The sequence below is a fragment of the Dipteris shenzhenensis genome, chromosome 25, assembly GCF_047967505.1.
Source record: "Dipteris shenzhenensis isolate YYH24624 ecotype China chromosome 25, Dip_SZ_1.0, whole genome shotgun sequence".
Classification (NCBI taxonomy): Eukaryota; Viridiplantae; Streptophyta; class Polypodiopsida; order Gleicheniales; family Dipteridaceae; genus Dipteris; species Dipteris shenzhenensis.
Window position 1 is genome coordinate 13,731,212 of NC_141620.1, and position 21,636 is coordinate 13,752,847.

Genomic DNA, 21,636 nt, shown 5'->3' on the forward strand with positions numbered 1-21,636 from the left:
ATCACAAAAGCAACTTCTTGAAAGGAGACAAGGAAAGAGAAGATTGAGGAGACAAGGAAAGGAGCAGATTGAGGAGACAAGGAGAAAGAGAAGGAAGAGAAATACAGGAAGAAGAGGTGAGTTTCTTTCTTTCTTTCTTGAAATTTCGTTTTTTGTTTCAATCCTTTCAAATCAAGCATGAAGACTAGTTTAAAACTTTAGCAATACAAGTAGAAACACTCACGAAACCAAAGCTAACAAACAAACAACCTACATTGTTGAAACAAACTCACCTCTTGAAGAACTTTCTTTCTGGAAACCAAAGAGGGAAAAAGGAGACAGAGGGAGTACAAGAGGTAGGAGAAGGGTGAGGAGTGGGAAATAGAGTAGGAGGTTGCTTGGAATAGATGGGAGGTCAGTGAAAATAGGTGGGAGGAGATTTTGGGTTGCTTACTTGAGAGATTAGGAATGGTTTGAGCAAAACGCCACATGTTTCGGCATTTCGGGTTTTAACTTACAGCGTCGCTATATAGCGACGCTCTTCCATCGCTATATAGCGACGTTTTTAATTTAAAGCGTCGCTATATAGCGACGCTTACTGTTTGTTTTTTTGTGTGGCCTCTTGTGAAGCTCAAACATGCTATGCTTATAATTGTCAATATCTCCTCTTACTATATAGCCTTACTATATAGGATTTTTTGTTTCAATCCTTACTATATAGCGACGTCATTCTTTTTATATGGCCTCAAGAGAAGCTCAAATTAAACATGCTATGCTCATAATTGTCAATATCTCCTCTTCACGCTTATGTTTTGGTTTTATAAGTGTAGATGGAAGGGATGAGTGGAAGCTCATCCGATGATGCACCAACGCCCGGGAGCACGAAGTGGCTTATGGAGAGGTTATATTGTCATTGCACTCATTGCAAGCGAGAAGTACGACATCAACGTCGTATTATCATGCGCCACTTGCGGATGTATGGAGAGAAGCCGAAACCAGTACCCCCCGTTGGTGTTGCACATGTTGATGGATCATCGGTAAGTCAAAGCTATTTAAGTTCGCAATCTTATTGTATACCCGGAAATAGAAGATCTTCTATTTACATGAATGAGCTTATGACAGGATGACGAGGGTGACAAGGGTACACATATACCTTCTCACTTTCAACAAGACTATAGTCTCCCGGATGACGACGAGGGTATGGTCGACATGATGGATTCCATTTTTAGGGACACTACATCCCACGTACACGTGATGTCAGAGTCTGAGGTAAAAATGCGAGAGTTGCAATCAACACAATTGTACGAGGGTGCTAGGATGTCTAAACTACGTGCTTGTCTCTCAATCTTGAATCTACAAGTACAGTATGGGTGGTCAGATACAAGTGTCTCGGCCTTAATGAGGTTAGCCCTTGCATTAATTTGACTCATTATTTGGATATTGTTTGTTTTGAGAATCATCATTTGGATAGTGTCTTTGTCATAGGTTGCTCCAAAAGATGTTGCCTGCACCAAATACCATGCTCGCATCAAGAGATGAAGCGAAAAAGATGCTAACAATGGTGGGTATGGATTATGATACCATCCATGCTTGCCGTAATGATTGTATTCTCTTTCATCGTGAGCATGGAGATTTGGCTAGTTGTCCAAAGTATGGGGAACAACGATATAGAGATGACTTGCGGTAAAGGTCTTAAGACACTTTCCCATCATTGCAAGAATACAACACATGTTTCGATGCAAATCCATAGCGGAGTTGATGACATGGCATGCATCTCATCGGTCCACTGATCACACATTGAGGATTCCTGCAGATCGTGCGGCTTGGAAGCACATAGATAATCAGTGGTCGGACTTTGCGAGAGAGCCACGCAACTTACATCTTGGGTTAGCCATGGACGGCGTGAATCCTTTCGGGTTACGCTCGACATCTTGGTCGACATGGCCCATAGTCGTGGTGAATTACAATATCCCACCATGGCTAACAATAAAAAAGGGACACCTCATGCTTGCACTACTTGTGCCAGGAAAGTACAAGGCAAAAAACATGGACGTGTACATGGCACCTTTGATAGAGGAGTTACAGATATTATGGAGAGGAGTGCAGGTCTTTGATATTTCCAGAGCTCCTAGGCATACCAATGATATTTTGGTCAGGGGTATCTTGATGTGGACCATGCATGACTACCCAGGATATGGAGAGTGTGTAGGTACGTGGTTATGTCTTTACATGTACAATGAGGGATTATGCTTTTTTTACTCTCTTTTGCATGCATGTCTTGTACTAACATATTCATGCACGCGTGCAGGACTTGTTACAAGTGGGTACCATGCTTGTCCTGTTTGTGGACCCGCTCTGAAATCGCTTGCACGCTACTCCAAACATATGAGGAAAAATGTTTATGAAGGTCATGCTCGATACCTTCCGCTCGACCATCTCGCACGTGGAGGTCAACTTGATCCACCACCATCATATTTGAAAGCAAGTGATTGGATTCAAGCTTGGAGGGAGAATGGAGAGGAACCTTCTCTTGGTATGAAGAGGCTATCGATCTTTCACGAGCTTCCTTATTGGGGTCAGTTACAAATCAATCATCTCTTGGATTCCATGCATATCTTTAAGAATGTGGGGGCTACCATTTGGGCACACTTGGTTGGTTGTAAGGACTCGAGAGGAGTGCGAGAAGACTTGCGTGCTATGAATAGGATGTCTCGTTTGTGGCCCCAAGTGCATGCTTTAGGAAAATTTGTCCTCCCGAAAGCAACGTGGATCCTCTCTATGAGGGAGGAGGCAGTGATCAAGGCAGACATTGCCTCTTTTCAAACACCGACAGGGTACATGCGTTGCTTGAAAGGAGCATTTTCAGAGGACAATAAGCTTAGTGGCCTCAAGTCCCATGATTGGCACAAGGTCTTACAGGTATTCTAAGTAGAATTAGTGTACCGATAATAGTGATGCATTAGCGTAATTATTATTATGTTATATTGTTGACATGATTTCATTGTTGCTTTGATAGTTCATCATTCCAATTACAATAAAAGGGTGCTTACAAGAAGATGTTAGAAATGCTATATTCAAGATCTGTGGTATTGTGAGGTATGCTTACTATCAATTCACATTATGTATTTTCTTCATGGACATGTGAAATAGGTGGATATCTCAAATATCTTACATATGCATGGACATGTGAAATAGGTGGATATCTCAAAAAGAGATCTCTATATCGATCATCGAGAAGGCTAGGGTGGAATCCATCGAAGCCGTATGCTTGCTTGAGAAGCACTTTCCCTCAAGCATTATGACAACTCAAGTCCACTTGCTTGTGCACATAGTTGATGAGGTGGCTATAGCAGGTACCGTTCATAATCGATGGATGTTCTTTCTCGAGCGGTTTATGAAAACTTTAAAGGGGTTTGTAAGACAAAGAGCAAGACCAGAAGCAAGCATGGCAGAGGGATGGCTTGTGCAAGAGTCATTAGTATATATCACAGAGTTTCTTGCATCCACGGATCCTGATATGCCGCAAGCTTGGCACAACAAGGATGATGATCGCATCATTGGCGAGGTCCCCCAAGGAAAAGGGATTGAAAGAAAGATGAGCGAAGAGCAAATGGAGAAATTCAATAAGTTTTGTATCCTCAATAGCCCTGAGATGCAGAAGTGGATTGAGAGATATGAAGTGGCCAAAGCAGAAAGAATAAATGCAAGGACGAGATTCAGAGTAATGTACAGGCGATCACAACCATATCCACGAGATCTGGCTCTTCTCCCTACTCACATGTCACTTGATTGGCTACAACTAGCTATACGTAAAGCCGAACGTGATGGAGAGACAATAAACGAGTGCGAGCGGGAGTTATCATCTGGATGTATGGTGCATGTAAGTTTCTTATCTCTTGACCTAATTAAGTTATTATTTGTGGCAATATATGCTATAAAATAGGTGCATCTTCATTGTTTTAATGATGCTCTTTTACAGTACAAAAAGTACAGTGCATTATGGTCATATGGACGACATTTTCGCGTGGAACGCATCGATTCAAAGAGAGTCACGTATGATTGTGGAGTCATGGCTAACTTCACACAAGATAGCTGAGCAAGTGCTTCGGATACCAATCTTCTCTCCTCACAGTTGAATTATTGTGGAACCATACGCGACATCTATGAAATTAATTTCAGACGATTTACTATTTTCATTCTTGATGTAAAATGGTTTAGAACTACTTACAACGGTCCCCATGCGACAATGAGAAAAGATAGTAGCGGTCTCTTTGCAATAGACTCCACCAAACGTTGGACCGATGAAAGTGATACTTTTGTTCTTCCCGAGCACTGTGAGCAGGTGCATACTAATGATTTAATTAGTCGAAGCTTTCGTTTTTTAAGTCCATTGATATATATATAATTGACGACATTTGGCACGTGATTTATCATCTTCAATATAGGTGGTTTTTCATCCGGATCGTTCTGATCCAAGATGGTGGTACGTGATCCAAGTTGCACCACGAAGTAAGCAGATTTTTGAAGATCGAGATGTGGATATGGAGATGCCACTACCAATGCCGGATCCAATTGATGAATCTAGTGAAGAAGATGTAGATCACCATATGAGGCAAGAGGAAGATGCGCATAATGACATCGCACGGGAGGAGGATGGAGATCACGATATTGACGAGGAAGACAACAATCATCAAGATCAATCACCACACTTAAGCTTAATTGAAGAAGATGATCAAATACTTTTAGGTGAACGTACGATACTAGAGTACGATGATGATATAGGAGATCAACTCGGTATAGAGTTGGAGATAGACTTGCTTGGCACCTTAGACTTGGCTCAAGATGAAACAGTTGATGTAAATGCTCTTATTTGATTTTTCTCATCTCAAACTTGGACATGAATATATGAGCTTCAAAGGCTTGATGTACATGCTCTCTTTTTTTAATTCTCTATGAGCTCAAACATGTATGAAAATTTAAAAAATTTTGTCATTGGAAAAAAATAATTTTTAAGGCTTAAAAAAAAAAAAAAACCTCTATAAAACGTCGCTATAATATATTGTCTCAGTGTCGCTATATAGCGACTTTTAAAAGTCGCTATATAGCGACTTTTACTAATGTGGCTATATAGCGACATTTAGCAAAAGTCGCTATATAGCGACGATTTACGACACCCGATTTTCATACCGACGATTAACATTAAGCGGGCGCTAATCGTCGGTACGTAAACGTCGCAATAGGATGCGTGTGTAGTAGTGTAGTGTTGGCTAATGTATTAGTGGCTAGTTTGTATAAGGTTTTGATGGCTCCACCTTAGATTTCACTTCAAGGAATTCACATTTGGTCTATGCATTATAATACCAAGTGGTGGCACAAAAGATTGCGATAGCCTTTTCGAAAATAGGTGTTTCGACATTGGAAAAGAGAGGAAAAGACTTTAATGCGCTATTCATGCTATGGATATCTTAGACGCCATCATGTAAAGTGAATGGATAAGTGCTTTTGTGCATGCAAAATCTGGGGGACAGACGCATAGCTGAACTCTTACATTAAATCATAGTTGAAGTAGTCAAACAAAATGTCGAAAAAGTTTCGTATTAGAAGTGAAGAATCTCAATTTTCCAAAAATCATTTGGAACACCGAGGGAACACAAAAAAAAAGCCTCCTCTGCGACAGGCGATCAGGGCCATCCAAAATTGAGGAAAGCTGCTGCCGACGAGGTGCTAACATGGCTTGTTAATCACCGCTCCACAGAGTCCAGGGTTCCCTGGCTCGAAGCTGCATTCATGAGAGCAATATGCGCATCAGCAATCTGTGGAGTTAGTCGCATATGAAAAAGAAGAAGTGAGTGGTGGAGAGGGCAACACCTTGCAGCAGAAAAAGTGGAGAGAACCCCGTCTGTTGGGATAGGGCCCGTGAGACCGTTATTAGAGAGAGTTCTGCAACAAGAATATAAGTTAGCTTACAGATTAAAATAAGGATACCTACAGTTACGACGTACGAAGAGTTCACGACACTCACAGAAACTGAAGATTCGACAGGTTTCCCAACTCATCCGGGATAGCGCCTGTGAGCTGATTGTCATGCAGCTGCAAGGCAACCAGGTCATGGAGACTCCCGAGTTCCGTTGGAATGGAGCCGGAGAAACCGTTGAGAAAAAGCTCGCTGAAACAACAAGCCGTCGACGTGAAGTGTGTTAGCAGAAACTTTGTAATCTCACAACCAGACGTGAAACGTACATGCGAGTGTGGACGTGACGAATTCGAAGGTTAGACGTAGTTACTGTAGAAACACGCACAGATGCTGTAGAGAATGGAGGTCGGCAAGTCGTGCAGACAGCGGACCAGAGAGGCCATAGTTTGCAAGATCCCTGGACCCATAGGACGAGTATGCGAGAACACAGAATCAAAATACAGTATTGCAATCAGTACAATGCAAATCTATAGCCCGCGGCGAGGACGAAACACAGCTTCTAGAACAAAAAGTAGTCCCGTATATTGCAATATTGCCCACGAAACCGATCTTACACGCGGACAACGTTATTGTTATCGTCACAGGTTATGTGAAACCAGGTGCAGGGATCGACGAGAGTGGGATCCCAGCTGTCAAGTGCGTGCTGGGGATCCTGGAGACCATTTTTGAAAGCGATCAGAGCGTCGACTGCATCAATACACCGTCAAGGATCAGTTAGCAGGGTGATGGATCGTAGACACCTTCCAAGTTCCAAATCAATAATATGTGGATAAAGAGACTATCGGCTGACCTTCCGAGTTAAAGCCTTGCGCGCTACAGAGGAAAGGAAGAAAAGCAAGGATTAAGGTAGAGGCGTGCAGGACGAAGGGAAGAGCAGCTCGCAAGCACTGATGAGCCATGGCTGCAAATTGGCGATCCAAAGGGAGACGTGAAATCTGCTGGGCAGAGCACTATTTTATAGTTGGAAGAGTCAGTCGGCCCAATTAATTTCCCTCCCTCGGCTTCCGTGCTTTCCTTCGTTCATTCTCTCTTTCAGATCCTTTAGTAGCACTACGTAGGTTGCCACGTGTATTTTGTCTTGTCTTGTTAGCACTCCGTGGACAACACCATTATCGCTCCCACGCTCCCCCGCCATAGCAATCTGTTCAAAGGTACCCTTACGGATCGTAGGGAGAGTACCAAAGTTGGATATCGCCAATGAGATCCACACCCTTAAAAGTCAAGTTTTCATAGTGAAGAAATGAAGCTAACAACTAGTTCCGGGCACGTAGCTATATTGAGCTAGAATATATATAAATGAATTTAGTGCTATTTCCTAAAAATTGTTAAATAAGTTTTCCATCTTGACTTGATTATTAAAGTGAATTTAGAACTTAGATTTTATTATAGTAGTATTTTTTGAAATACACTATAATATTATTATAAGAGTAACAATAGACGAAAATTTATCTAGTATACCTAGAAGTGGTTATTATTAGAATTGTTATAAATGGAGTTATATATCACTATAAACATGAAGTTTTAATAAGCATTGTTTAATAACAGTTCATACATGAATGATTTTATGTGTATTGAAAAAAAGTAGCTATGCTTTGAAAACAAAAAAAATTGAGTAATATATGTTATGAATTAAGAGTCCTTCAAGAGTATGATTTAACTATAGTTTGAAATAGGAAGTCCTTTACATGTATTGAAAATGTGCTTCTACCTAAATATACTAGATTATGTCTCTATTTTTTAGAAAGTAAATTTTTTTTGTAGATGCTGGATTTCCACTGAGGTTATTGTAGCCATATTTCGAGTCCGTTGTGTTGAGTTCTCTTATGTATTTCTCTTCAAGTATATCCGCTTTGCTTTTAAAGTTTTGGATGCAGTCGTTCATACATTGTTAAGTATTTTTTAAATATGGGGTTTGTTCTATAGTTAAACACTAGAACGTGTTTTGTTGTTGAATCTAGTAAGTTTGTTGAGTTACTATAGAATCTTTGTTGGCGATTCCAACATATTAGTGGATTATCCAACATCGATCTCCTTTGTAGTATATCTGTTGCTAAAGATGTAATACCTTTAAAAACGTTTAGGGATATATTAATTATTATAGAAAGCATTTGCATTAATTAAATTAACACAATTAAAATAGTGGAGAAAATATATCATCAAAGACTTAAACAAAATACAATGGAATTCATGACAAGCAATGATAACTTAAAACAAATAATAAAGACCGGTAGTCATGTATCCATTGAAATATCCATTTAAATATGTGTTTATATATACAAAAGGCCTCACAAGCTATCTTTCTTCTTGGCTAGTTCGAGAACATTGAGAATATGGGTCTTTGAATACCCTAGTGGGTTCTTAGATATAAATCTAGCCACAACAACACTAACATCCTCCTCTCCTGTTGCCAAAGACATAGCCATTGCCATCAATGCCCTGCCATGAATGTTCGATCCAAAGGCATTGATAGCAGCCAGGTGGTGTACCAAAATGACTTTGTCGGCATTCCAAGTAATGTTGGAGTATCCGATAGCGCACGACAAAGCCTTGCACTTCAACAACTTCGAAGGACCTCGAGGAGAAAATTTGTTGTGAAAGACCATGACATGCTTTGCGACTTTACCAAGGAAATGGGCCAAAGAATGATCTCGCCTAAATGCGTTGCGAACATTACCTCGTCGAGATGAGAATTCATCAAGCTCAAATGCATCCTGCAACAATTCAACAAACATTAGAAGACTGACAAAACAAATTATACTGAAAGAGCATCAAAATAAAAAATATTGTTCGAACTTACCATTGCAGCATCGTTGGATTCTATCCCTTCCTCCTTTGCAATGTTGATGGAACCAGGTGTTATGTGATGTTCCATTTGGGAGGTGGAAGCTTCTACATGAGAGGCTTGTGCATTGTATATGGACATGTTTGCATCCCTCATTGAAACCAGTGTCGTCAAGCGAAAGTCTTCCATTGTCTGGTCTTCGGCACCTAAAACCTCAAGATCTTTGACACGTGTCAACATCGAACCCCGATAGGACTCTGAGTGCCTCATCCTCTTGTAGTCCAAAAAGAATCTCTATGTCATGGAGGAATACGTACTCTTCTCCATTAATGATGAGGGGGGATAGGGACCATAACTCAGAGTCTGGGTCAGCGATCTCTAATGCAGATTCTTGCTCTACTTGTGGCTCTTGAAGTAGGCTCAATGCTTGAGCTGCTTCCATCTCCTCTATTGGATCTTCAAGACTCTCTTCCATGTAGATATCTGAGTCTAGTCTAAGGACCAGATCAGCAGTTGTACTAGTACTAGAGGGGGTGCTAGACGATGAGGCTTCTTCCTCTAAATTTCCTTCTTAAAGAAGGAAGATGAATGAAATCTCCCATGACAAGAATTTGGTGCCTATTTCCTATGATCCCCGTGTTTAGGATGTCTTGAACTTCGACTGTCCTAAACCCTTCATCTACAAGGTTGTCATAAAAGCGGGCCAAGCACTTTACAAACTTGGGTCCCTCTATGAATGGATACTGTATGTAATCTATGGGAACCCATCTCTTTGAAGAGTGGTCAAGTGTATAGGCAAAATTTGAGAAATTATCTTGCATGTAAAGGATGAGATCTAAGAAGTCATCCTTGCCTCGCATATATGTGCCTAGGACATCTAAAGTCCTATCAAACACTAAAAATATCTCTTCCTCACGATCTGCAAATGCAGTAAATTAGCCAGAAGGGCCCTACGATCCCATTGAAGGCAACTTTTAGCTCATGTGGGGGAGGTGCACCTGGTAGGAGGGTCAAACATGGGTTAAGAGGGGGGGATGGTTTAGGTGGTCCCTAGTATAAGGGGAGCAACCAATAGGGGCTCTTTGCAAGCCTCCCCACCCTCCACCTCAACATACCATTGCCCCACATCTTCTAGCACTCTCATTGGTACACCTCAAATCACTCTCTAATCCCTTGAAATTAGGAAACACTAATTGGAGGCCCTTTTGAGACCCCAATTCTCCCCTAATGATCATCTCTTTCCTTCTCTCTATTTTCCTCTCTTTCCTTCTCTTTTTGTCTCTCTTTTTCTCTCTTATCTCCTCTCTTTCCTTCTCTTTTCGTCTCTTTTCTCACCTCTTTCCTTCTATCTTTTTCTCTTTTTCCCTCCTCTCTTTTCTCCTCTCTTTTTCTCTCTTTTATCCTCACCTTTTCTCTCTTTTTCTTTCTCTCTTTTATCCTCTCTTTCCTTCTCTTTTTGTGGTAATTTTCCTCCCTTATCTCCTCTCTTTTTCTCTCTTTTTTTCTCCTCTATTTTCCTCTATTTTCTTCTCTCTTTCCTTCTCTTTTTGTCTCTTTTCTCATCTCTTTCCTTCTCTCTTTTTCTCTCTTTCCCTCATCTCTTTTCTCCTCTCTTTCCTTCTCTCTTTTTCTCTCTTTTATCCTCACCTTTTCTCTCTTTTTTCTTCTCTCTTTTATCCTCTCTTTCCTTCTCTTTTCGTGGTAATTTTCCTCTCTTATCTCCTCTCTTTTTCTCTCTTTTTTTCTCCTCTGTTTTCCTCTATTTTCTCCTCTCTTTCCTTCTCTTTTCGTCTCTTTTCTCATCTCTTTCCCTCTCTCTTTTTCTCTCTTTCCCTCCTCTCTTTTCTCCTTTCTTTCCTTCTCTCTTTTTCTCTCTTTTATCCTCACCTTTTCTCTCTTTTTCCTTCTCTCTTTTATCCTCTCTTTCCTTCTCTTTTTGTGGTAATTTTCCTCTTCTTATCTCCTCTCTTTTCTCGAGTGAAGATTCAATAGCCTAACATTGAGCAAGCAGATATAGACTTCTTTCACTCTTATTCAAAGAATGCAGGAGTCTCTAAATGCTTGCTCAATGTCAGGCTGTCACTCTATTTTTTCTTTTGCATCTCGTGACAAGGGCATGCTCGATGGTGATCTTCTCCTTTTGTTTTCTTCAGTTCATCATGTGGCCAAGAAGCTCTTTAGCCTCACCTGATCTTCAAGATGCCATCTTTTGGGAGTTATATAACATTTTGGGGTACCCTCCCACTCCTTTGGAGTTATACATATACATCACGGGTACTACAAACACCCCCCATGAGTCGGCAGTATAGACTCCAAACCACCCCAATCCCACACCAACTGAGATAACTCCAGTAGAGTCAAGATAGCTCAACCGGCTATAGAGTGGGGCCCCTTCTCCCCCTTATGGTCAAGAGGTCCTTCTATCTTGCAGAGCCACCGGCGTACTCTCGTGTTATCAAGAGTCGCTTCTCTAGCTAGGAGTGGCCAGCGTACTCCCGTGCAGTTGAGAGTCACTTTTCTAGCTATAAGTGGCCAGCGTACTAGCCCAACACGATAAGGTAGAAGGCGTAGTAGCAGGGAGAGCAGTGGGGGATGCATGGCAACCTAATTTGGGGGGGATAGTGGTGGAGACGGGGATGATTCAGATGATGCAGATGTGCTAGAGGGTGATGGTATAATTTACTATGACATCACTTAGACTGGAGACATCTTGATGGATGCACAGGGGAAGGATATCGTGGCCTTCATGTGCTCTTTAATTGCTTAACAACTATAGAGATTGCTTTATTCACTACAAAGACCATCTAAAAAAGTTGGCTGATGAGACCCTCACTGCTGTTCGCTCTAGGTATCCCAAACCCCCCACTGTTCAGTTCATAGATAAATGGGCCAAGTCAAAGATTATTACGATACTTCACAATAAAAGATCTTCGCTTAAAAGGCAAGCACTAGCTGAGATTGCCAAGCTCGAGGAGGTCAACCGCCAAGGGGCCAGCCCCACACTACTCACAAGCGTGAGTGGAAGAAAGTAATGAAGGTAGCAAAGGTGGACCCCAATCTGCAACGTGGAGGCACAAAGGATCCAAATGGAGCAATATGGAAGCATGCATTTTGGAGCAGGGGGTGTTGAATCATGGGAGGCCCAATTTGTAAGTATCGATCTTAAATTACATTGTTTGTGTAGTTTATTAGGAGATTGTTTCTTTGGACTAACCCCTCCATAAATTGTGTCATCTTGTAGCTTAATATCATGGGTAGGTACCCTACTCGTGTCAAGATAGCCTACCACCACCACCATCCCAGAGGAGATAACGTGGAGGCACTTCTATGACGGCTTGATTACTGAGGAGCAGTATATCTACGCTACTAGAGCGCCCCCCCAGGTATTTAAAAGTTATTAAATAATGTCAATATTATAAGTAAATATTTGATTTTTCATACATTGATACATGTCCCTCGTTTACAAGACCTTATGGCTGATCAGGAGGAAGAAGGGAGCGAAGAAGGGGGTGAAGAATGGGGCAAAGAAGGAAGTGAGGATGCGGAGAGCTTAGATTAGTCATAGAAGTAGGGCTAGCTATTCTTTTTTTTACTTGAAGCCATTGGCTTGGCTTCGTGCCTCTCTTGAATATACACTCCTCTTATTTTTTGTACTTGAAGCCATGGACATGGCTTGGATTCATGCTATATGTACATACAAGCACTTTTTGAGCTATGAATTATATACTCCTTTTCTTTTTTTGTCTTTCAATTTCCTTGTGCAGCGTTCTATCAATTAGTGCCTTGGGAACTAAACATTTTGGAGTTGTAATGTTTTATTTGGAATTATAATTGTCGGCTATAGACGTGCTTGCAATCATGCTAACTAAAATGCGGTTGGCTATAAGAATTGAATTGCACAATGTGGAAATGGGATTCTTATAACTACATAGCATACACAACATACACAGCATTTTGTTCAACCACACAAAATTATGTTTTTATTAACAAAAAATATTATGTAGAGTGTCTTTAAGCACGTCTATAAACGTGTCTATGTATGCATCTCTCTGTATTTTTTAAATTCTATTAGGGCATCTATTTGCAAGTCTATAGGTGCATCTATGTACATGTCTATCTATTTTTTTTAAATCTCTAGTAGGGCATCTATTTATGCATCTATAGGCATGTCTGTCTGTTATATAGATGCACCTTTAGATGCGGGTCTATAGAGGCATCAAGAGATGTGCAAATAGATGTGCCTGTAAGTTTCTTTTTTAGTTCACACTTATTTCATCAATTTTGGACCCATATGTCTGCTTTTGGACTATTCCTTAAAATCCTTCCCAACTAAAAAGTTTACTTTATGAAACTGTCATTCGAGAATCAAAAGTTTACTTTCTGGCACTATCATTTTCACATAAGACATTTCAAAATATCTCTCTACAATGTTGTACAAATAATGCAAAAACTACTATTAAATCCTAAATTTGTATTTCTTGTTTATAAGAATCATATTCTTAAAATAAAAAATCCGAGTTATTAGTTTAAATCCATGAAAAACCATGCTATTGAGGATTCACAACATTTTAAAAATGTATACATAAGAGACCACAACATTTTAAAAATGTATACATAAGAGACCTTTAAGACTCTTTTTACTTTCAATGCAGAAAACTATAACACTCTTGAATATTCAAGAAATTAAAAGGTTTATATACACATGAGACATGATGGAAGCCTCTTTTGTACTCCAAAAAATAGCAATAGCTATGCTTGCAATTTTACATTATCATGTCATAAGTTTTACAACAAATATTGCTCTGGATGAGTCTTTGTACAAAGGATCTCCTGTGGCCTTTTTAATAATTTAATTTTTCCTTTACAATGAGTTTAGTACAAATGGGCGATCCAAACATTTGCTTGTTTGAATGTCCTTTTCTATCATGATCACAGAAATGAGCGATCCAAACATTTGCTTGTTTAGAATGTCCTTTCCGTCGTCACTTGTCACTTGGGTGCCATCTTCATTCACTCTCATCTGACAACCACCACCACCTTCACTCTTTCTCGATATTTGAATGGTGTTATCATGGGCATTCTTCATTTGCGCTATCTCCTTCTACTTCCTCCCGGGCGAACATCTTTGTGAACTCTGTAATGTGCGTAATAATTGTTTGCGGTAATTTTATTTTGTCTTCTACATCATACCCCATGTGCTTCTTTGTTTTCTTTGACCTTGATTTCCAGGATACTATGACTGTCTCTGTGGAAAGTCTTGAAATTGCTTCATGGTTTGGGACCCATTCCTTTTTCAAACAACTACTATACAATGTATTGTTATCTTGGTTCTCCTTCCTGCCCCTTGGCTCATACCATACTGCTATAAATGTTGTAGCTCTCCCCTGGTCATCCATGCTCACGTCAACTACTTTCGCAACCCAAAACTTCACGTTCTCATGTTCATCATCCGATGGTCGAACTGCAACAAAACAATGGACATCTACATCTATTTGTGGCATAAACTCTCTCTTCTTGGGTCCACAATATGGACGTGGGAGCAACGATTCAAACTCATTTTCAAAGAGACCACATGCTGGACGCAAGTCATTACCAACATTTGGCCAAAATAAAGGCCGTTCTGCCTTAATATCATCTTCTCGCATTTTTGCAAGGTCCTTTATCAATTGGTAGGTCTTGCTAATTACAACAGTAGTGTGTTCCTTCCAAGAGGGCTTCCAATCAGGAAATCTCCGGAGCATTTCCTCTTTGTATGCAATAAAAGCTTTTAAGCCTTCTATTTCACCTTTGGATTTCTCGCTGAATTCTTTTATAGGAGCCCATGTTGGATGCATTTCTTTGCTCGGGATTGAAGTTAAGAGAGAGTAAGGTTCTTCAGGTTCCCATTTTGTATCAAGAGAATAGTGTTGCCATTGCATCACTGGTTTTTCATCCTTTAAGAAAAATCGAAAATAGTGTGGAGCGCTATGACCAATCAGGGCATCACCACCTTTTTGTATGAAAGGTAGAATAAAGCTCTTCCAATCATACATCCTCTCAACCATTGAGCATATTGTTCCTTCCTTACAGCCACCAAGTTGCCTCCCACATTTTCTTATCAAGTCATCCATTGTCTCCATGTCCTTGTGTTTTAGTTCTCTTGAAACTGTGCTAAATACCTGATTGATATTCTCATGTGTGTGCCCAACCAACAAAAACCCAACTTCAATCTCATTGAAGATTCTATGAGCGATTAGCATTGAGCAAAATGCAAAGAAGAGTACATTCTTATTCTCTCGTTAGCAATTGTCTGCTTGTATTCTCAAAGTTGCTGGTAGGCGACCTTTTTTAGCATGTACATTGTGAATTGCCTTCATAACGGATGTTACAACTTGATTGCTATCGTGTAGATGCAAGGAATCAATCCATATGTTTGCAAAAAACTTAAATCCGTGCACTAACACTCCACATAGATGTGTCTTTAAAAAGTATTTGCCTTGTAGCTTAGGTGGAGTGTTAACGAATCGAGGTAATGTTGTTGTATTTTGATCCATACCATCTACAATAATGCAAATGTACTCATTTGGGTGAGAAATAGCTTGCTCCTTCCAAAATGCATATTTTATTCTAGAATGTCGAACAAGTCCATGATGAAATTCTCTCTTTCTTTTGTAAGCTTCTTTTTGTTCTGGAGATGTTGCACTCTCAAGTGCTCGCTTTAGATCATCACAGTCATTGCACTTTGACATTTTTTGCCTCTTTGGGATTTTAACATGTCCAAAGCTTTTTTTCCAAAGAGTATACAAAGTATGAAAAGATGCCGGTGCATGCCCTCTTTGCCTCTGTGTTTCTCCAATAGAGTTAAATACTTCTTTTTTGGTCAAACCTATCGGAAAATGCATTTTTGATAGGTGGGGTTGCGTAAAGCATTTTCATAAATGTAATCTTTCAAAATTGTTGTTGCCGCAACCGTTGAGGCTCTTGTTTTGGGCCTTCCTATGTTTCCATGAATGTTAAATTTAACTCCATACTTTGCTTTATTAGCCAAATTCCAATATGTGCCATGTGATAATCCTGTAATAATGTGATATGCATTATTGCATATACTTTTTCCATTTATAAGAGGCCTTATTTGATGTCCTGAACTTCGCCTTCTCTTATCATTTACAAGAAAGCAAGACAATCTCGTGAGTAGGTATTCATTTCTTCTGCTTCCTTTCCTTTGCCAGACATGTTCTCTACAACCCTTGCTGTCATGTAAGTTAATGGATCGCATACATGTATGCTTATAGCATGTAGATCGCATTGCTTTTAGCATAACATCTTCATTCATTACTCTTATTCTCTTTGGTTGCTTTTCTGGATCTGCCTGCACTCGTTGTCTTTTCATGCATCTGTATGTCCGTTTTGGGACCTTCTGTACATTCTTATTTGGATTTGTGTAGTTCTCCTTGTAAGATTTATTTGTCACGTTGTTTTCATGAGATGTTGCATCCTTGATCTTATCACTCTGACAGTCAAATATTGAATATTCCTTTGTTGATGTCATCCTTGCTTTTGATACATTCGTCAAACTATTTGAAACATTTACAAGTTCACAATCAAAGTCAAACACCGAATAGTCCTTTGTTGATCTCATCCCTACTTTTGATACAGTCATAGAACCACTTGTCACAATGGCATTAGAGTGTCCCGAATGATCTTCAAACTCATCTATTCCTGAGAGAACATCACTCATTGATGCACTTTCTATGGATTTCATAACTCCATAGTCAGTGGTGATAGAGTGTCTAGAATGATCTTCAAACTCATCTATTCCTGAGAGAACATCGCTCATTGATGCACTTTCTATGGATTTCATAACTCCATAGTCTTGAAACTCCTCTACTCCAGAGAGAACATCACTCATTATACTATCGTGCATGATTTCCATAATTCCATAGTTACCTGCTTTGACTCCAAGAACTTTATCAGTATCCATGAAGCCATCCATGCTTGAAGATATAACACTTTTGACATCTTTGCCCAAGTTCTCAATGTGCATGAACTCATCCACCCCGGATAAGGCATCACTTGTGAGTCTTTCCAATCTTTAAAAATTGCATGCTCCATCTCAAATCCTTACCTACCTCATAGTAGGGACCATCCAATGACATTGAGCTATCATCCATACCATCACAAGTAACTTTTTGAATTCTCATGTGCGCAAATGTCCAGTGTTCAACTTGTTCAAATCCCAAGACTTGACCTTCTGCTACATACTTATTTGTAAATGATAACATTTGTAAAATATCTCCCACTCTAAAACCCAAAGATATGCACTTTGTATTCGTAATGACATGTGTTGGATAAGTCTCATCTCTGTCCCATGCAATAAATGCTTTGTTGGAAGTATTATAGGGCATAACATCTCCAAGTATTTCCATATCCCCACACTTATGCTTTAGCTCATCATGTGCACTAAGAATCCTTGATACGATAACCGCCACCTTATCTTTGCCAAGTCTTCTAAAGTGACAAATAGAATTTGGATCACTTTCATGGATTGTAGCAAACGCAACTACTTCTCTTTTGCAACATAAAATCCCCTCCATCCCCATAATAAATTTTATAGCCATCTCCTTTGTGAGTTTCCTTTGCAAACAAGCTGTAACAACCATTATAAAGAACATTAGTCTCTTCTCAATAATCTACTTTATTAATGATTCAAAAATCCAGAACGTGTTTGAAAATTTCATTAGACACTAACCAATAACAACCCTAAACCCTAAACCCTAAACCGTAAACCAAAACAACCCTAAACCCTGACCAATAACAACCCTAAACCCTAAACCCTAAACCATAACTCCCAAGCCCTAAACCCTAAACCCTAAACCCTACCCCCAAACCCTAAACCCTAAACCCTAACCCCCAAACCCTAAACCCTAACTCCCAAACCCTAAACCCTAAACCCCAAACCCTAAACCCTAGCTCCTAAACCCTAAACCCTAACTCCCAAACCCTAAACCTTAAACCCTAAACCCTTAACCCTAACCCCCAAACCCTAAACCCTAAACCCTAACTCCCAAACCCCAAATCCTAAACCCAAACTCCCAAACCCTAAACCCTAAACCCTAAACCCTAACTCCTAAACCCTAAACCCTTAACCCTAGCCCCCAAACCCTAAACTCTAAACCCTAACTCCTAAACCCTAAACCCTAAACCCTTAACCCTAACCCCCAAACCCTAAACTCTAAACCCTAACCCCCAAACCCTAAACCCTAACTCCTAAACCCTAAATCCTAAACCCTAAACCCTAACTCCCAAACCCTAAACCCTAAACCCTAAACCCCAAACCCTAATCCCTAAACCTTAAACTCTAACTCCCAAACCCTAAACCCTAACCCCCAAACCCCAAACCCTAAACCCTAAACCCTAACTCCTAAACCCTAAACTCTAAACCCTAAACCCTAACTCCCAAACCCTAAACCCTAAACCCTAAACCCTAACTCCCAAACCCTAAACCCTAAACCCCAAACCCTAAACCCCAAACCCTAAACCCTAAACCTTAAACTCTAACTCCCAAACCCTAAACCCTAACCCCCAAACCCTAAACCCTAGACCCTAACCCCCAAACCCTAAACCCTAAACCCTAAATCCTAAACCCTAAACCCTAAATCCTAAACCCGAACCCCCAAACCCTAAACCCTAAACCACCAAACTTTAAACCCTACCCCCCAAGCCCTAACCCTCAAACCTTGAACCCTAAACCCTAAACCCTAAACCCTAACTCACCAAACCCCAAATCCTAAACCCAAACCATGAAATCCTAAACCTTAAATCCTATGAGTGTTTTCAAGTAATATCATTTATTTAAGTAATAGTTTTAATTAGAATTCATAAGTAATAGTGGAATTGATAGTTGGGAGGGTGGTAGTGGGAGAAAGGGAGAGTGGGAAAGTGGAGAAAGGGAGTGTGGGAGGGTGGTAGTGGGAGAAAGGGAGAGTGGGAGAGGGAGTGGGAATGGGGGCGGTGGGGGTGGGGGTGGGAGGATGGGAGTGGGAGTGGGAGAGGGAGTGGTAATGGGGGAGGTGGGGGTGGGGGTGGGAGAATGGGAGTGGGAGTGGGAGAGGGAGTGGGAATGGGGAAGGTGGGGGTGGGGTGAGGGTGGGAGGATGGGAGTGGGAGTGGGAGGGGTGGGGAGTGGGAGTGGGAGGATGGGAGTGGGAGAGGGAATGGGAATGGGGGAGGTGGGGGTGGAAGTGGCAGGGGTGAGGTGGGAGGATGGGAGTGGGAATGGGGGAGGTGGGGGTGGAAGTGGGAGGGGTGGGGTGGGAGGATGGGGGAGGGAGTGGGAGTGGGGGAGGTGGGGGGGGTAGGAAAATGGGAGTGGGAGTGGGAATGGGGGAGGTGGGGGGGTGGGAAAATGGGAGTGGGAGTGGGAGTGGGAGAGGGAGTGGGAGGATGGGAGTGGGAGGGGTGAGGTGGGAGGATAAGGGTGGGAGTGGGAGTGGGAATGGGGGGGGAGGGGTGGGGGTGGGAGGATGGGAGTGGGAGTGAGAGGTGTAGGTGGGAGGATGGGAGTGGGTGGGAGAATGGGAGGGGGAGTGGGAGTGGGAATGGGGGAGGTGGGGGTGGGGTGAGGGTGGGAGTGGGAGGGGTGGGGTGGGAGGATGGGAGTGGGAGAGGCAGTGGGAATGGGGAAGGTGAAAGAATGGGCGTGGGCGTGGGAGTGAGAATGGGGGAGGTGGGGTGGGAGGATGGGGGTGGGAGTGGGAGTGGGAATGGGGTGGGAGTGGGAATGGGGTGGGAGGATGGGAGTGGGTGGGAGAGAGAGAGAAGATAATCTAATAGAGAGGCCAATGGGAGAGGAGATAATGTAATAGAAGGACCAATGAGAGAGAAGCACTTAAAACCCTAGTTTTTCTTATATATACTCTCCTTCTCTCATTGTTTCTCTCATTTCAACAAGGAAGAGCAAGAGGAGAAGCAAAAAGAGGAGGAAGAGCAAAAGCAAGCACAAGCATCGATTTCAACTTTTTTCCAGGTACTTTTTTTAAAATTTGTATTCTTTGAAATTTTATTATAGAGAGAGAAAAGTGAAGGAAAGATCTTTAGAGAGAGAATATAAGAGAGAGAGTCTTGCTGCCTCGGCAGCAAAAGAGAGAGAGAAAGAGAGAGGGAGAGAGAGGAGAGAAGGGGGGGGAAAGAGAGGGGAGAGAAAGGGAGGGGGGAGAGAAGGGGGAGGGGGGGAAGAGAGGGGAGAGAGGGGGCAAGCCGCGAGGGGGGGGAGAGAGAGAGGGGAGGGGGAGGCCACTGCTGCGGCAGCGGAGAGGGGGGAGGGAGGGGAGGGAGAGGGGAGGGGAGAGGGAGGGGGGGGGAGAGAGAAGGGGGGGCGGCGAGAGAGGGAGGGGGGGGAGAGAGAAGGAGGGGTGACGAGAGAGAGGGGGGAGAGGGAGGGGAGGGGAGGGGGAGAGAGAGAAGGGGGGGGCCGCTGTCGCTACTGCGGCAGCGAGAGAGGGGAAGGGGGGGGAGAGGGAAGGGGGGGGCCGGGGCAGCGAGAGAGAGGGGAGGGAGAGACAGAGAAGGGGGGGCCGCTGCCGCTGCCGCGGTAGCGAGAGAGGGGGAGGGGGGGGAGAGGGAAGGGTTGGGGGGCGAGGGCAGCGAGAGAGAGGGGAGGGGGAGAGAGAGAAGGCGGGGGCCGCAGAGAGGGGGGAAGCCACGAGGGGGGGGAGAGAGAGAGGAGAGGGGGAGGCCGCTGCCGTGGCAGCGGAGAGGGGGGGAGGGAGGGGAGGGAGAGGGGAGGGGAGAGGGAGGGGGGGGGGGAGAGAGAAGGGGGGCGGCGAGAGAGGGAGGGGGGGAGAGAGAAGGGGGGACGACGAGAGAGAGGGAGGAGAGGGAGAGGGAGGGGAGGGGAGTGGGAGAGAGAGAAGGGGGGGGCCGCTACCGCTGCCACGGTAACGAGAGAGGGGGAGGGGGGAGAGGGAAGGGGGGCGGCGGGGGCAGCGAGAGAGAGGGGAGGGAGAGAGAGAGAAGGGTGGGGGGTCGCTGTCGCTGCCGCAGCAGCGAGAGAGGGGGAGGGGGGGGAGAGGGAAGGGTGGGGGGGCGAGAGCAGCGAGAGAGAGGGGAGGGGGAGAGAGAGAAGGGGGGGCCGCAGAGAGGGGGGAAGCCACGAGGGGGGGAGAGAGAGGGGGGAGGGGGAGGCCACTGCCACGGCAGCAGAGAGGGGGGAGGAGGGGAGGGAGAGGGGAGGGGAGAGGGAGGGGGGGGGGAGAGAGAAGGGGGGGTGGCAAGAGAGAGAAGGGAGAGGGAGGGGAGGGGAGGGGGAGAGAGAGAAGGGGGGGCGCTGCCGCTACCACGACAGCGAGAGAGGGGAGGGGGGGAGAGGGAAGGGGGGGGCGGGGGCAGCGAGAGAGAGGGGAGGGAGAGAGAGAGAAGGGGGGGCCGCTGCCACGGCAGCGAGAGAGGGGGAGGGGGGGGAGAGGGAAGGGGGGGCAGGGGCACCGAGAGAGAGGGGAGGAGGAGAGAGAGAAGGGGGGGCCGCTGCCGCTGCTGTGGCAGCGAGAGAGGGGGAGGGGGAAGAGGAAAGGGGGGGGCGGGGGCAGCGAGAGAGAGGGGAGGGGGAGAGAGAGAAGGGGGGGCCGTCGTCGCTAGCGCGGCAGCGAGAGAGGGGGAGGGGGGGAGAGGGAAGGGGGGGGCGGGGGCAGCGAGAGAGAGGGGAGGGAGAGAGAGAGAAGGGGGAGAGGGAGGGGAGGGGAGGGGAGGGGAGAGAGAGAGGGGGGAGCCGCTGCCGCTGCCGCGGCAGCAAGAGAGGGAGGGGGGAGAGAGAGAAGGGGGGGCAGCGAGAGAGAGGGGAGGGAGAGAGAGAGAGGGGGGAGAGGGAGGGGAGGGGAGGGGAGGGGAGAGAGAGAGGGGGGAGCCGCTGCCGCGGCAGCGAGAGGGG

The 21,636-nt window shown here is 43.8% G+C and overlaps 1 protein-coding gene across 1 annotated transcript; it reads right to left on the reverse strand.

Annotated features, from left to right (window-relative positions):
* Window positions 1–5,703: 5,703 nt before the first annotated feature.
* On the reverse strand, window positions 5,704–6,852 carry LOC147885477 (uncharacterized). The gene is made up of 6 exons (XM_087397046.1): window positions 6,744–6,852; window positions 6,508–6,640; window positions 6,279–6,350; window positions 6,002–6,145; window positions 5,848–5,919; window positions 5,704–5,758 (listed from the first exon to the last, which is right to left on the reverse strand). Exons 1-6 carry the CDS (start codon window positions 6,850–6,852, stop codon window positions 5,704–5,706), a joined length of 585 nt encoding a protein of 194 aa, XP_087253172.1.
* Between the last annotated feature and the right edge of the window lie 14,784 nt (window positions 6,853–21,636).